The 17,702-nt window shown below is 46.0% G+C and overlaps 1 protein-coding gene across 4 annotated transcripts in view; it reads right to left on the bottom strand.

Annotated features, from left to right (window-relative positions):
- The window catches only part of xmas (RRM_XMAS2 and SAC3_GANP domain-containing protein xmas), a 417,359-nt gene that overhangs the window by 156,115 nt on the left and 243,542 nt on the right, over nucleotides 1-17,702 (bottom strand). For all 4 annotated transcript variants that reach the window (XM_075896259.1, XM_075896258.1, XM_075896260.1 and 1 more), the window contains one exon: nucleotides 4,729-4,932. In XM_075896259.1, coding sequence (XP_075752374.1) covers nucleotides 4,729-4,932 — 204 coding nt within the window. The remainder of the gene's footprint in view (nucleotides 1-4,728; nucleotides 4,933-17,702) is intronic.

The following is a 17,702-nucleotide window of genomic DNA, read 5'->3' as shown; positions in this document are numbered from 1 at the left end:
ATCCAATCCAAGCGAAGCTAAAGCGGCAAGAGCGCATTACCGCGTGTTAGCTTGTGTTCGTTTACTCATGCTGTGGTTACGCTATGGAGTAATACAGAAGCTACACGACTGCTTTCAAGTTGGAAGTGATAGATCATGTACTAAACAACAACAACAGGGCCGCCGGTAGGCACTTTGGAGTTGACGAGTTTTGTTTTCGCTACTGGCGACGCCCACATGGGCAGCTGAGAGCCAGCAAGACGCGCTGGTCTTTCCATGTGCCTAATACTGAGACGGATGGTAACAGTTTATTTTGAGAGAAGGTTGTTGTACATTGGTCTGTTTGGCTTCGGTTCCACGATCCCTGCCGCAGGTGGCGCCAGTGGTGTTTATGTATATAAGCATGCGCAAGTTGGAATAAAGGGGCTTTTGTTCCGATGGGCACTCAAGTTGTCTAGTCGTTCATTAACCAGCGGCACACGCCGGCACTACATTGGCGACGAGGATGCTCGTTTAGGAGGGGTGTGATTTTCGTCATTTTCGCCGACTGTTTCCCGCACCATGAGTTTTCCGGACTGGCACCACCGCCCCCGTTCCTGCCCACGCCTGGCCGCTGCTAATGGATCCAGCCAGCCTTCGATCATTTCTGGGATTGGTCGAATATTATTCTAGGTTTTTTCCCAATTGCACTGAGATGGTTGAACCAATGCGTGTCCTGCTAAGAAAGGGGCAGTGATTCGTTTGGTCTGACAAGATAGACGCTAGTTTCAAAAAGACCAAAGACGCGCTGGCATCTAGCTCTATACTGAGGATGTTCGATGAATCTTAGTGTCGATGTCTTAGTGTCGACGGACGCATCAGAGTGTGGAGTTGAAGCGGCCCTACAGCAGGTGGACGGACATATACTGCACACTGTCACTTTCGCATCTCGAGTCCTTTCACCAGCTGAGAGAAAATATTCGGTAGGAGAACGGGAAGCGTTGGCCTGTGTTTGGGCGTGCGAGCGGTGGCACATGTACTTGCGGGGACGCCACTTCACGTTGCTCACTGATCATCAAGCCTTGGTGGCATTGCTTTAAACCCAAGGAACAGGAAGGCGCCCCTTGCGAGTAGCGCGATGGACAGAGCGTCTACTACGGTACAACTATACCGTCGAGTACCGCAAGGGGTCGCAAAACCAAGTGACGGACGCACTCTCACGCCTGCCCGCGTCATGTTTCCAGGAAGAAGAAACGCTGTTTGACGAGGTTGTATCGGTTCTCGAAATTCCTTCCTGCATTACCAGAGAACAGTTTGAGCAGTCCAAATTGCAAGATAGGGCGCTGCAACAAAGCAAAATCTATGTGCAATCGTCGTGGCCTGCACACGACGATTACACGACGATTGCACGACGAATGGCCGAGCTTCAGCCATTCTTCAAAGTACGTGACGAACTTTCTGTGGTAGACAATCTTATCTTGCGCGGCGAACGGCTTGTGGTTCCCACGTCACTCACGCAGCAGGTAATCGCTGCAGCACATGAGTAGCATCCCGGAGTGGTGCGAACAAAAGCGCAGCTGCGAGAAAAGTATTGGTGGCCGGGCATGGACCACCAAGTCGAGCTAGCTATCCAGATGTGTAGCATATGCCAGGAAGCAGACAAGAGCGTCAAGGTGCGAGCTGCACCCTTGCAACCGGTCCCCTTTCCAGAGCAGCCGTGGCTCAAACTCGGCATGGATATTGTAGGCCCATTTGAGGAGGCGCCCTACGATTGCAGATATGCAATCACGCTTGTAGATTATTATTCCAAATGGCCCGAAGTGCATTTCTGTAGCAAACGACAACCAGCACAGTAATACGCTTCTTAGTCGCTGTGTTCGCGCGTGAAGGCTACCCAGAAGAGATTATTTGCGATAACGGTCCACAGTTTGCATCTCGGGAGTTGGAGGTATTTCTTCAAGATTGCGGCATCCAGGTCAAACATTCATCTGTATACTATCCACAAGCGAACGGCCATGTGGAACGCTTTAACAGAGTATTAAAAGGCTTCATTCAAGCGGCGGTTCTCAAGCAGCGACCTTTGCGCCAGGCGGTAACAGAGTACCTGGGTGTTTACCGATGCACACCACATGCTACAACGGCAAGGGCTTCAGCTCTTCTGCTACACGGGCGGCTGCCAAGAACTCGGTTGGATGTCGTCGGGCATCCGTCGGTAACCTTCTTTAATGGCCCTAACTCGGAACTCTGGCGCTTACGTGAGCGGGTAAAGCAAAAGCAACAGAACAGCAAATGATACACGGACGCTCGGAGGGCTGCAAGAGAAACTTGAGTTGACGTTGGTGACTTCGTCAGAGTGAAGAAACCCACAACTAGATTTGAAGGCGACCTGGAATTCAGCCACCCAAGAGAAGTGATCAGCAGGAAGAGACCATCTTCTTTTCGCCTGGCTGACGGCAAAACGTCGAATGCATCGAAGTTCTCAAAGGTGCCAGGAGCCTCTGGCGCCCTTTATACGTGGGGAGGAAACAGTATAGCTAGTGGAGGAGGATCTCTGCCTACATGCGGGGACCCCACCCCAGAGATAACTACCAGGACTTCAGCTGCTGCCCCTTCGGCTGCGCAGGCACCCACGTCTTCTGCGTACGATGCCCAGGCACCCACGTCTCCTTCGGCTGCGCAGGCACCCACGTCTCCTGCGCACGCTGCGCAGGCACCTATGTTTCCTCCGGCTGTGCAGGCGCACGGGTCGCCTGCTGCGACACAGTCCGCCAAGTCTCCAGGAGCAGTAACACAACAACGCAGGGTGCAACCACCAAGAAAGAGACTACCACCAGAGCGTTATGGCTACAAGGTGCAACAAGAAAAGTTGTGCTAAAGTGAATGAAACGGACATATCCAGTGTGGCGAATTCCTTTTTGTAAATTGTGCGATATTGTAGTACTAAGTAGTTACATTCATTGTACAGGTTGTATTTTTGTGTAGTGTTTTCTTTGCATATGTGCTAACACACTAAACTACTAAATCGCTAATCCATAAGGCTGTTTTTAAGAAAGGGAATGTGTTGTATATTGGCCTGTTTGGTTTCAGTTCCACGATCCCTGCTGCAGGGGGCGCCTGTGTTGCTTATGTATATAAGCATGCGCAAGTTGGAATAAAGAGCTTTTGTTCCGATGGGCACTCAAGTTGTCTAGTCGTTCATTAACCGGCGGCACACGCCGCCACTACAAAGGTAACTGCGGACGATTCCATGTTAGATGGCGATCAGCCTAAGGCTAACGTCGTACGCTAACACTACACCTGCAACTCCAGCAAGCTTTGTGTACGGTATTGAAAAACTCCTTTGGCCTCAAATAAATCTTGTCTTGTGTTGAACCGGAGGTTTTCTTGTTATGGTAAGTCTTGATTAGTGCTTCTCAAAGCATTTAGTTAGTTTCTAGCATGAGAATCCCAATTTGTGGTCAACTCGGTTTTTTTCACTCCGCACGTTTTTCTACCCCCTAACTTTTCATTCGTTTTCCGCGAAATGAAGTGCAACGACTGTGCGAGTAAATACGGTATCCCTAAATTTTTGCCAAGGTGCCAGCTCATAAAGAAAACCTCTGTGCTACATAAAATAACACACATTTTTTGAAAACCATTTGAAGACTTTGATTTGTCATACAGGTCTGTGTGCGTAGGCAAAGAAACCGCCCTCACCACGCGGCGGTAGTCTGCCACTTGGTTGTCCACAAGCTCGCCGAAGGGCCATCCAGCGGCTTGAGGAGGCTTTGGCGAAGCAACAAAGAAAAGGAGCCGACGACCCATCTAACGGGTGCGGAGGAACCCGAGTAACTGTCGCCTAGTCGGAGCACAACATCCTCGAGGTCTAAGCTCTGAGATTATTGGACTATAATAGCCGTAATCTTAAGATAGGGAACATCTGCGCCCTGCGAGGCCGGAGACTTCTTACACGCCTGATGTATAAATAAATGTCATTTCTCTCTCTCCACAAGCTCGTGAGAGCGGTTTTATTCCTCACCTGAATAAGTTTCTGCTTACGCAACGTATGATACAACTGCAGTTTGCCGAATGCTGAACGTTGCTGCTGAATAATCGTATTTTCTGGTAACATATTAAGCTGAAAGTATTAACCCAAAGCTCTATGGGGCATTTCTAGTTTTCGCAATTTTGAGCATTAGGAACAGAGAAATATTAACAGGGAACATATCCAACGAGGTTCTACTGTATATACATACCCAGACAGTCTAATCTTAGTCAATTATGTGCTGAACATCTTTAAAGTAATGTTCGTGGTAAGTATACACAATATTGTAGCTCAGGCTGATTATTGGTGCATTGGATATGCATTTTATTCAGGTTTCCAAGTGATGACGAGGACCTTGTTGACACAGTTTTATAAAGTAGGGACACCACTAGTGCTTGGCTTCAAGAAAACCTTGCTTTATTGTTAATGAAACCAGTGTTTCGTGGTGTTCCGGAATTTGTTAATTTTTCACCTGCACCATGTATGTTTAAAAATAACTTTTAAGCATAACAATGCTTTAAGATTCACGTACTAGATAAAGTAATGGAAAAGTTGGAAAGATTGAACCGCATCTTTTCAACACTGCCCAAATTCCTACTGCAGTTGCCACGATACCATGCAACATCAGCATTTGACATCACTTTAATGCAATATGACTCTGATAGGCACAAAAAGGCCCTTCGTACCATCTATAAATGACTGTAATCAGTGCTGCACTAGCAGGACAATAAACAAGTTGAACAAACTTGGCAAATGCAGTCGCCATCAGGGAGTGTCGGTAGAAGAGTTCAGCCCTCCTGTGCTTGTCCTCGTACTGTGCCCACTCCTCTGCCAGGCTGTCTCTAGCTACGTGGCTGCTCTCCTCGAGGGGTACTTCGTCCAGCAGGCCGGCCAAAATGAGCTCACTCTGGCAGCTCTGCCACTGGCCCAAAGCCTTCTGGTGGCAGCCCCTGCACAAAAGTGTTGCTTCTCTCAATACAACAAACAAAATACAGCCCAAACATGCCTAAAGTGTAATGGAAGACCTAAATGAACATATCTTAGAGAAATTTTGCCAGCACTTTGGCTACCGTATCATCAATCCATTCGCACCATAAATTAAGCGACGCACATTGTGCCAAGGCAGCTAGAGGCAACCCCACGTTACCCTCCTTTTTAGCCCTGCTTTTCCTCCTTAACTTGTCAAACATGCAGCCAGTCAACATAGAGCAGCCGTTGCCGGCAGTGGCAGCATACTTGACCGGTTGAGCTGTGCTTCCTTTACTCGACCTCTGCAATCAACTCTGGCAGTGAATCACCGAGGCCACATCGAAAGAAGTGCCCAGTCGAAACCTGCTCTGCCAGACGTCCTAACACCACCAACCATGCACAATTCATTCTAAAGTTCACTAATCATACTCAAGCGCCAAGAAGTATGTGGACAAACAAAAGGTGTCCAAGAATTACCACCAATATTGACCGCCAACGTAAACATGGGCAATGTGATGGCGTCTTCACAAAAGAAATTACAGCTGCACACCCATGGATCTTGGCACTGATCAGATATCAAAAGCCTAATGTTCACTCCACTGGCGAGCTGAAACGTCTCCACTCGATGGTTGCCTTATGTCAAGCATCTTGCCTCTCACAGGAATTGTCAAAGGGTCTCCGGCTGACACTTGCCTTCCCACGAGAGAAGTTGAATGACTGGGACACCTGCGTAAGGCTTTTGAGAGCGAGGTAAAGGCCAGGCTCATACTAACCCTTGCTGAAGCGGATGGTACTGATAACGAGAACAAGAAAGGGAGAAAGAGAGAAGATATGGCGCGGGGAGACTTAGCGGCCTAGAAATGACGAGAGATATTCAAACAACAATGGACAAGAGATCCTCAGCTCCTTAACACTGTAGTAAATGGTGATTACAGTGACTTTGCTAAGGTCTTCTGATTTCGAGCAATATTTTGAGCAGAAAAATTTTCATTTTGTAGCACTTTGGAGCAGCTAATCTCACATCCTGGAGTGCACGGGAGAAGCAAGTTCCACAAACATTCTAAGCCTTGAATAATTATTATAGTCCTCTTATGAGAAGCCAGAAATATTTCTATTCATTGCAAATCACATAGAGCCAATGATATCTTCGGAGCACTCCAAATTTCACTCGAGATGCAAAAATGAAGGCGTCCTGCAGGAAAGCATTCTTGAACTTGTGAAGCAATTATTTTTTACTCTAGCTAACGCAACACTGGATCAACAAAATTGTACTTTATGAAATAACATTCTAATGACATCATGCGGATTTCAGCAGACGTGATAGACAACTGCTGCCATGCACAACAATTCCTCAATGCTAAATATACACACTTCGAAATGCATTCCCCTGAAACAACTTCAAGGAGAAAGAGAGGTTGTTTTCCTTCACGATTGATTATACTACTTGGCAAAACATGATGTCACTAAGCCAGCCTCATAAAGTCAGCCTTCTCCGACACCACGTTTTCTCTTTGAGGCTTCTTTGTGCTGCAGCAAGAGCATTCTCGCAGTTCTTTCAGACTATCATTGACACATGCAGCGGGTTGCCTCTGCAGATATGAAGATGGGCTTCAATCGAGCTTCAGTGAAAATTTTAGAAGATGCGTTTAAATATGGACTACAAGGTTTAACAAACATCGCTTTCCTTTTGCGCCGAAGTCATACATAGCTCTTTGCACAACACCCCATAATTTCCTTTAGAAAGACGGTTTTAAGGCGAAAGCCACTTTTTCTTTTATAAAGCGATAGCAATCATAACATTTTGACTGGCTTTCGCCATCGCCGTCATGGTTTGTGTAATGTGCAAATCGACATTTCCCCACGTTTTGTATGTTTTACGCACGGGTAAAAGTGCGCCAGCGGGGGCAATGAACGCTGCTGAAGGAGAGATGAAAAGAGCCAAAATATCTCCATTGCCCGGAGGGCGCATGAGGTGACATCACCCCGTGTGCAAGCGCTGCTATCGGTTGCTACTCAAGCAATGAGGAACGCCCCATCTGTCTTCAAGGGGGTGGGGAGAGGGGGTGGGGAGAGGGTTGTGTTGCTCAGCAGCAACTGTGAACATTGATTTTAAAGGTGCAGTCACGATCACTGCCGCACGCACTATCTCAGCTGCCATCACAGATGACTCATATACCATTCAAGGCTTTCTCTCGCAAGGCGGAGAAACTGCGCAAAAAGTGCTTCTTTCCCTGGAGCTGCCATATAGGGGGTATGCACTGAGCTTTGATCTGCAAGGCGGCAGCACCATTGCCATGCGATTTAGAAGGTCCATTCGTATGCACCCTCTGTGTTGTACATGCATGGGAATGGAATAGATGTACCGAAAGTCTCCACCAGTCATCCATGTTGCTGTACAAATCTTGAACACAGTGCGTTCAGAAGAGACGACACAGAGTGATGCAACACAGTTTTTTTCCCTTACCTTGCAGTGCATCACAAGCATGATGAAGATGTACCAACTACCCCCCATTGAGAGTTTATTAGTGAGCGTTCAGCATATTTTTCTGTGCGTGCGGCAAGTGCACGCACTTTCAAAATTGTGATCTCAACGCTAGCCCTCCTTATGGATGACAACACGACTCACTTCGTCTAACAATATAATTTATTATTACTGCATTCAATCTTAAGAGCTTAAGCAAAATTAATGAATTGTGTGGTTCACGAAGTGAGGTTAACAGCTCTTTCAGACCCTATCTTGTGGAACTCAACAGAAAGCTGGTTAAAAAATATATGACCATCCCAGGTGCCAAAAGACAGCCCAGCATTCTACCAGAGAGCCATGTCGCTGCTCGAAACTATTGCAAAAAGGCCCTATAAAGACAATATGTCGGGAAACAACTGTGTTAAGATGTGTAGTATAGCGTGAGATAAGTGTAAAATATCAACCGTCACACAATCTGAATTTTGTAACCAAGTGTCGCACAATAGGAGTTGCCACTTTTCCCATTTTCACTGTGCTACACTTTCTTCACAGCTATTTATTCTAGAAAGCAAAGGGTCGATGTGTACCATGGCATAGCTGACTCACGGTGGGCCATGTTAAGGAATAAACAACATTGGTCAAGAGGGCTAAGAAATATATTTAGAGCAAAGAAGACTGTAACATTGACATATGGTTCACGGCAAATGCTGCAGCTGATCTTAGTCTTTTTTCTTCTCTGCCCGCTCGTGCTCTTACAGAATAGAGGAAGTTTTTAACACTACCCCCCCCCCCCCCCCCCCCGTCTTGAAAAAGGATGCAGTTCGAGTCATTTAAGACAACGAAAGTTCAATGCCGTAGAGATGTTGTACTGCTCTTTTCATGACAGAGCAGAACAGCCTCTGATGTTCGAATCTCGTCCTTGGCGTTCCTCCACGATTTTTCCGACCTTCCAAAGTTTCTGCCATGCTTTATCTTCATACACGAGCACTAAGTCACCCTGTTAAAGAATGCCAGAATTTTGAGCTTGAACACTGGCGTGGTGTGCAAAACGGAGGTTCAGAAGGTACCCATTTCTTCATCTTCTCCAAAAGTGCTCAATTAGCTGTGCATGGTAAATCCATCTTCTTTTAAGTGTGTCCTTGTAGCTTGAAATGTCGATGTCTTGTTCGTGGTAGGAAATGCCAGTGATTCTTTTACCAGTCAAGAAATGGGTTGCTGTCAGTACTACTTCTGGCGACGACAATAAGTATGTGAAATGCCTGAAATTGATCACGACTTCTATTACATGCAAAACTGTGGTCAACCCTTCAAGTATGAGCCTTTGCTGACCAAGAATATTCCGTAGGGAGGACTTCACTGTTATTATTTTCCAGAAGCTTCCCCACCATGCGGCCCTTTCTGCAATGAACTTTCATTCAAGCTTTCTTTGAGAGCAATATTCTTGAAATTTGCCGTTGAATAATGCGCTCGATAAAGAAGTAATTTCTTTTGAACTCTCGAAGGTTTGTGCATTGTCCATATATATGATAGCGGGTAATCCACAACGTAGGATGAACCTTTGAAACAGCAGCATGAATCTGTCGGCTGATACACTGGACATGAGTTTTAAGTGTATAGCTCTTGTGACAGCGCACCAGAATAGAGCTATATAACTCTTCGAAAATGATTTGTCCACTTTCACGTACAGTGGACTGGCGAAATCTATTACCACAGTCTGAAAAGGATCGGAGCGACACACACTTTCTTTTGGTAAGGGTGCCACAGGGGTTTTCGCTGATTTGGCTCTATACTTAGCACATGTATTGCGTCCACCAATAACTTTTCTCACGACCTGTCTGCCGCGAGGTATCCAAAAGTTCTCTCCAACTTCAGTAAGCGTGCCTTGTACACCTCCATGAAGAACTTGCCGTTGGCAGCCACGTACTAGAAGTTTAGTGAATTCATAATCTGGAAGCAAGATACGAGAATGCTTTACTCTTTCTGCTTTTTGAATTAACTGTAGCCTGCCTCTTACACGCAGTCACTTTTCCGCGTCCAGAAAACGATGGAGCGTCTTTACAGTCTACCGTTGATTTAACAATTTTCCTTTCTCGAGTTTGTCAATCCCTGCCTCCTCTTTTTGTACTACTTTGATCCAATAGTTTTTCAGCTTTTCACAAGTCCTTATCTTTTATGCTGGATGATTTCTTTCAAGGCATGCGTTTCGACAGTTCTGAACGAATATAAAAACCCATGCTGTAATTCGCAAGACTCTTGTGAGATTCGAGTATTTTTCCAGGTTCAAAATTGGCCCAAATGCTTTGGCATATAAGACTTGCATGACAGACTCGCTCAACTCTGTTTCACCACCCGAAGCATTCGGCGTAACGGTCCACCATGTCGCTGCCTCTTCTCTTAACCAGGATGAACCTTGCCACCATAGTTTGTCGCAGCTCAGGAATTCTAACGACATGCCGCGTGTACGATAATCTGCAGAGATATCAGTGCTAAGACGATGTCACCATCAAGATTTGTTAAAGCTGTGTTGAATTTCCGACACGCTGTTGCCAACAAACTGTTGCCGTTGCAATGGCACTCCTCGGATCCTATCTAGCACGACGGTGGTTGAGACAGTCACATATATATTCTGTTCAAGTGTCCTCAGGGATTTATTAAGGAATGTCGCAAACCTAGTTGCAAGCACCACTCCCAGAAGTTTGAATTTGGGCACTGTAACTTTCTGCAAAGGGCTACTCTTGATTTAGACATGAGGAGGGCTGCAGCGACGGTCTTATCATGTCCAACATATCTCAAAAACACGCGGGCTCCATAAGCTTTCCGACTGGCATCATAAAATAGGCATAGTTGCATAGTTCCATCTTCTGGAAAAGCAGTTATTCAACGACTGACGCTGTCTCTTGAATTTCATGCAATTTTGAGCACCATTTACTCCACTGTATACCAAGATTTCCTGATAGCTTCTCGTCCCCCTCAACTTTCCCTTTCTACAGCTATTGAAATAACAGCTTCGCTTGTATATTAAAAGGTGCTATCAACTCCATCGAAAAGCACAGATATCTTGCATGTTTTTTGCTCTGTCTCCAAGAATTCAAGCACCGACTTTGAGACAACCTTCATAACGTCTGTCGACGAGTTCCATATAAGTCCGAGCACTTTCACGGAGCCCAAAAAAATGTCGATTTCCTCAGTCACAGCAAGCTATTGACGTAAAGCCTTCGAGCTTGACGCCCATTTCTGAGACGTATACCTGCCGATTCCATAATCTCACTGGCATCTCCGTAGATTTGCTGAGCTTCCTCCTCTGTTGGAACGCCGAAGAGAAGGTCATCTACGTAGAAAGATTCAGCTGAAATCTCAACTGTAGGCTGTAGTTTGCACTAAATGGTTGTCAGGTGTTGTCGCCAAATGGCATTTAGCAGACATGGGCTCGCTGTGGTCTCAAAGAGAACTCTGGTCACACTCTACTCTTAAATTTCATGGTCCGGATTTTCTGTAGCTGGAATGAATATCTTTGAACCAGAGAAACCGCAGAGTGTCTTGATCTTCTTTTCTAAGACCGATCTGTAGACAGGCCTTCACTATACCAACCGTTAAGGCAATTGGGTTCATCAAGAATATTATGATAGGACCCACCAAACCACTTAGCAGATTGGGACCTTTTCCAAGCACTGGTTCAGTGAAATTTAATCAGGTCTATGCGCTGATGTGTTGAAGACCATACATACTCCTGTAGTTGTAGACTTATTTTGTATGACGGCATAAGGTGCCATGTAATAGATCCTAGATGGTAGCGTGTCACTTTCTTCTAGTTCTTTGTACACCCGTTCAGCATGTCCCATCTTCATATAATTGGTGATGGTCGACCCATGTTCCACTGCGAAATCACGATTAAGCTTCATTTTATTTCCGAGGGGCAACAATTTCTTTAAGGCTTCCGCTCGATTACTGTCAAATTATCCAGTCTGCTTTCCAAGGGAGAGCAACCTCATATAGACTGTCAATAAATGAAACTTTTCTTTGAAAATCTTCCAACACCAAAACACAGCGTTTTGTTGAGCTGTCATCCTCTTGTAATATGCCAATGCTTTCAAGTTTCCAGTACTGTACTTTCCTAGAACCTTGCCGATCATCTCACTTGAGGCATTCACACGTAGTAAGCTCACTTGTGAGGGCAAGCTGACCGATGTGCTGTAGAAGAGTGAAGCTTGAAACATCTATCAGAAGGTAGAACCATGAGAAATTAGGTTCCTGCTACTGGAGCAACGTCAAATCTCTCCTGTCATGAACTTCCACAAGTGATCCGCTGCAATTACGAAATTTATTCCTGGCACAGTGGGCATTCCAGGTGAAAATAGCTTATCAGAAATGGGGCGTTCACTATCTTCATTTTTCCTTATGAACTCATGGTTCACAGGTACCAGTACTACGTCTTTGCAAATGAAGGGAATCGCCATATCTTGAATCAAGTGTTCAGTGCTGTTGTATTGACCATGCAATCGAAGTTCCACGATATGGCACAGCCTTAAAATGGATCCTGTCTGTCCAAAAGTGTTGAGACTGCGACTAATCTTCCCTAGTTCTTTCAGTCCGAGCGTCTTGGATACATATTCTCGTATGAAAGTGCGTCGGCTACCATTGTCTGCTATACCATGGATGTAGGTGCACTTCGTGTGTCCGATAACCCACAGTTGAAAGTTTTGCATCATAGCATCTGTTCTGAGACTGGCGTATGAGCCGGTGTGAAGGCTGTTAGTTGTGACTGTAGCTGGGTTATTTGAATTTTCAAATTTCTCGGGCTTCTATGTAGAGTCAAACATCGAAGACACGTGTCTTCTTTCGCATTTTCTGCATTTTACCTTTCGATGGCACGTTTTGGCATGGTGACTTACGATGGCGCAATGAAAGCAGCGGTTTTCAGAAGCCAGCTTCTTGAGGTTTCCTTCTCTGCTTATACTGCAGCTACAGTCTTCCATAATATGGTTTCTTGAACCACAGAAGAAACATGCCTTGTTATGTGTCTTCAAGGACGTGCATAGAGCTGCTGCTGTCGTTGGCTCAGAAGACAAAACACTTTTCACTCCACGTCAGGTGCATCTCTTCTCCATATTTTTATTGATTCGGCTTCGCTCGCAGCTTTCTACATCTATTCTATTCTACTTCTATTTTTGCATGTTTTAGGTGCAAAGCACTTTAGCCGGCCCGGCTGTTGTATGCTGTCGTGATCACTTAGCGTAACTCGGGCAAAGCAACGTAATCTCATGTCGTTGTGATGTTGATGAAGGCAGGAGTATAATGTCCAAGATGGGGCTGTTTATTTGGGTGAACTTGAGGTCGGTAAACTGGAAGTCAGATTAAAGCAATACCCACTGGCACTCATTGCGGTGTTAGCCATTGATAATCTGGTTCGCAGAGAGGCACGTCAGCATTTATACATGCAATAGTGAACGTTCGAGCATTATCACTGGTGGCTGCATTTGTTCGAGAATAAACTCTGCTGTTAGTATTTGCATGCTCAAGCCTACGAGATGATACTGAAATAATATGAAATGCTCTTAAGCATTTTGGCCCGGTTTGTGTGAGGGATTATCAGCATGTTCAATATGCTGGCTATGTAAAACCCAGAAAAAAAGAAGGGGGAGTTTGCGCATAGCCAGCTGTGGTACACCGAGTCCACCCTGGCACCAAGGAGAAGAGTCTTCTAGGTTTTGTTCTTCAAGTGCCTTGATAATGATATTACGTGCAGATATTGCTGCTACAGCTAGGGAACTTGACAACACAGACGTGATAAATAATTGAACGAATGCAAGCGAGAAAGAAAAGAAAGACATGGAAAGAAAAATAGAAATAAAGAAAAAAAGAACAGCAGAAAAACTGGAAAAGAGAATGAGAGAGAAAGCAGGAGAACAAAACAAAATAGAAACGAAGAAGGCTCCCTAGTCCTGCAATTCCTTCGGGCTAGGCATCACTAGAGCAAAGATTTCTTTGGGGAAATAGCTCCCTGCATGCAATGCCTGCATGCCGCTTTATCGGTTATAAGAAAGACTTCTTGTTGTTGGGTGTCCATGCTAAAAGGTAATGGAACATAAATTCATACCTGCCAATTTCAAGGATTCTGAATCCGGGATATTTCTACAATAGGAGGAGGGGTTGCACCAATTCATATTCTCCACAATTTTTTTTTATCAAAAGTAAACACAAAAACATTGCACAATAAGAAGCGTGCGGAGAGGAGGGTCCATAAACATTGGCATTGCGGTCTTGGCTTGGAGTGGCCGAACACACACATATTTGTATCTCCTCAAATTTCGCATTATCCAAACATACAGCAACAACTATTTCTGTCAAAACAACTCGCCTATGTCTTCAAGAGGGACACGTGAATGGAGAGGACATCGCAGCCGGCTGCCGAAAAAGTTCATGTCGAAGCTTCACTTGAGGCCAACAGAATAATTGGATGCCAAAGTACAGCCAAAGTAACCAGACACAGGAACAACATTACTACATTCTTTGGACAGGAATGTCAAAACGCATCTAGCCTTTTCGAGGCCTTTATTGCCTTTATAATCTATGTTAGCCGCGTGCCCTTAGCTAGTAGTAACTATGATGATCTCATCGCCATGACCATGGTTTCGTGCCCGGTACTTGCGGAAAACAGTAGTTCCGTTTTCGATACACGTGCACTGGCTGCGCACATGCCTTCAAACCAAGTCGTTGTTTGCTATCTACGATCGCATCTGCCGCAGTTGTGTTGGCAGGTATGTTTTTGCCATACATGATTGTGTCTAGAGGAAACCCTGTTTTGTCTATTAGCCCTGAGAACGAACACTGGCGTTGCTGCGGTCGCGGCGCACAGCACGGACTTACCTGTTCCACCAGCGCTTGTTGCCTCTTTCAGCACCCGCCGTGTATGCGCTATTTAGCGATACGTTGTTAATTATTCCTCAATTTCATGATGCCAATTTCTCAACATACAAGGTTCAAGGTTTCACAACTAGTGAAAGTTTTTAAAGCTGTAAGAAGTTTCCATAATTTAGCTTATGATAGGCAGACTACCGTCCGAACGGAAGGTTTATTGTGAACATAGTGATCCAGGAGATAACGTTCATTGTTTTTATCGCGTACACTACAGAATGGATGCTAAAAAAAATATGCCAAGTGGTACTAACATCATACCTGCCAAGTTCAAGGATTCTGAATCCGAAGATTGCCGAAGTGGCGGGAAAAGGGGGGCTGAATTATTTGCTCTTATTTTTTTTTTTCGGCACCAAAAAAAAGGCCCAAGCACCAACAAACAAAAAACATCGCGAAAAACAAGAGGGGGTGGGAGGGGATCTCAATCGCAAGTGCAAACATCAGCGTTGCGGTAGGCTTGGAGTGGCCGAACACAGGAAGGTAGGGTTTCTCACCAAGATGAGAGAGCCTTGTGGCGAAACTGACTTTTTTCTTACGTATTCACTCCCTTTAGTCTACCACTGCGTGCCCTTGAAGCTCATAGATTGCTATCGCGCCGCCGCGACCGGGATGTTGTGCACGGCGGTTGAGGCAAATGGTAGTTCCTTTTTCAATCCCCGTGCGCTTGATTGCGCTGATGCTTTCAAAAGACATTTTATACCGTCTACAATCGCATCTGCCACGGTTTTGTCCGCAGAGTTTTCGGAAAGCAGCGTTGCTTTGACTGGTCGAGTGTTGGACGCACGCACACTTTCGGGACTCTGTCAGTTACGTCGTCGCCATACATGACCGCATCAAAAGCAACCACGGTTTCGTCGACAGCGATTGTGGCAAGGACAATCTCGCACACTGTACTTTCAGTGTGCATGGGTAATCATCGCACGCGTGCTTCCGAAGCTTCGAGTACGCTGCTCTTGGCCTTCGTTCGACGATTTCCGTACTAAAGTTCATATCGCCCGTGATTAGAAAATGTGTTTGGAAAATTCTAATTTTGGCCCAATAGACATAGGAGAATTTCATGAATTCGCATCTGCCGCAGTTTCGCATCACTGAGATTCTACTGTACGTTTAGGTGAACACCTCTAAACTCATTCATAATAAAATAGGGTAATTCAAAATGCCTGGAGCGGATTGAGCTGCTTTTTTGTCAAGGCGGCCGGATCACGCACAAAAATTTCGATTTCCGGGAGATTTTCATGACAACTGTACAAACTGAATAAATGGTCCAAATACGGGAGTCTCCCGGCCAATCCTAAAGACTTGGCAGGTATGTAACATTGTTACAACTAGGCCTAGACTGCATTTGAACATGTCTTTGCCAAAGCATGAGAAATAAAATTGGGATGTTTTCAATTTACTAATACATTGCGCTTTACCATGCAAGTTACTTCTTTATCTGCGAATGATCTAAATGATTTGACGGAACTGCACTTTCTCAGCAGGAGAGATTATGAATGTGACTGTCATAAGCGCTCACGTAACATATTCGTCAAACAAACAAAATAATACTGCTGCACACACAACGATTTCGGGAATAATGAAATATTTCCGTTCACTGGGATCATACATGTACAGGTTTCTTCTCAACAGTCGCCAGAGATTATGTAGTCCTATACCATGATTTGCGTGAAATGCTGGAGTGTTCTACAGCCGCGTCACAAACGCTAATAGAAGCTTCACGCGGGAGCTGCACTGATAGCAACAATTTCAATACAAATGTCAGAAAGTCCAATTGAACTCTTCCTATGGCGCACTCACGGATGTGGCTGGAGCAGTGGCATAACCAGGGGATGGCTCACCGGACCTGTCCCCTACCCCCCAAACTTTTTCCTCAGGCAGAGAGAACGATGACCATTTCGAGTAGGTGCTCTCCCCTGAGCCTGAAAAAAATTTCAACCTTGTGGGGATGGTGACACCCCCTGTAAAGTTGTTTGCGCCGTGTGGCACACTTGTCTCGCCCTAAGGCCACATTTCGGGTGACGACCGCCAGGTGATACATGACGTGTTCGCATTGAGTACCGTTGTTGGTAGAGTGGTAGCCCCGGCGGTGACCCCTGGCGGAAGGCAGGCCTTGGTGGCGGGCGAGAGTTCAGCGAGCCTCTTCTGCGCGTGGCGTTTGCCGCAAACGGTTGTCTCTCGCGGTGGGTCTGCCGTTGACGGCACTGCGGGCCGCCTGCGGTAGGTCCACGTGGTGAGTGAAGCGTTGGCGACGCCGCCTTTTGTGTTCTCTTGTGTTATGTTGTTTGAGTGTTTGATAGTTTTTGTGTTATGATGACTTAGTGTGTTAATTACGATTTATGTATCATTCGGCAGACGATATCGTTGTTGTAAATTACTTAAATAAATGTGTATTGTGTTCGGTTTGTACTGACCGAGTCTACTGTGTCCTTTCACTCCAGGAGCGCGGCGTGGTGCTCGCTCGCCTCGTCGAGACCCCACACTGGCTGCCCAACGTGGAGCTCTAGGAGTATCAGACGACAGTTTTTACGGTTCGGTACAAGCTTTTCTTAGCACCGGAGTAGAGTAGGCCCAGGGGGACTTCTTTGCTAGCGTCGGCGGTGTGCTCTGTTGAGAAGCGAGGAGATTGGTTTTGTGACGTGTTTGAATTTGTCGGCAGGTTGACTTTTTTTTTTGCTCGCAAGTGTTGTTCTCTTTTGTTGGGGTTTAGTTTTCAAAAACATTGTTGAATTAGGACGAGAGCCATGCGGTCCGCATCCTGGGGTGAGCAAGGCTTAGAGCACGTGGTTTGTAGGCCAGGCTCGAAGCGAGTGAGTACGGAAGCCTCATGGGTGGTCCGATTTTCTGTAAATAGCTTCTATCTCTTTGGGCTCAGGGAGCCGGACGTTGTTGCTGACTTGTATTGCGGCTCGACGCTGGGGTGGGGGACGCCGATCGCTCGGTAAGCTGCTGTGTGCGGCGAGCGATAGGGCCACCTCACAGAGTAGATGTCCCCTCGCGGCTGCCGGTTGTTGCCGAGCGACTCATTATGCCTAAGGCTCTGTGCAGCCGCCTGTCGCACGTGGCACAACTAGGTGGATCGTGGTGTTGAGGTGTTGCGCTCTACTTCCCACACTTTTTTCTATTGCAATGCAGGAGTTAAGTAAAGTGATTTTTTAAAATTTTGATGGGCGTCTTGGCTGCCGCCGATGTATCGGCTAGCCGTACTGACCATCATACAACGTGGCCGAAAAGCCCGAAGATCCCTTTCCTAGGCCCTGATCCATTGTTTCTTTCGAGTTTTTTTTTTTGGTGTATTCAGCATGTCTTCAGTGGGAGGGATGTCATCCACGACCGGCTGTCTTTTGCACATCGTCAGCGTCGCTGGCCAGGAACGCG

Source organism: Rhipicephalus microplus, chromosome 5, assembly GCF_043290135.1.
Source record: "Rhipicephalus microplus isolate Deutch F79 chromosome 5, USDA_Rmic, whole genome shotgun sequence".
Lineage (NCBI taxonomy): Eukaryota > Metazoa > Arthropoda > Arachnida > Ixodida > Ixodidae > Rhipicephalus > Rhipicephalus microplus.
Note: the sequence above shows the minus strand (reverse complement) of the source record. Positions and strands in the feature narration are given on the sequence as shown.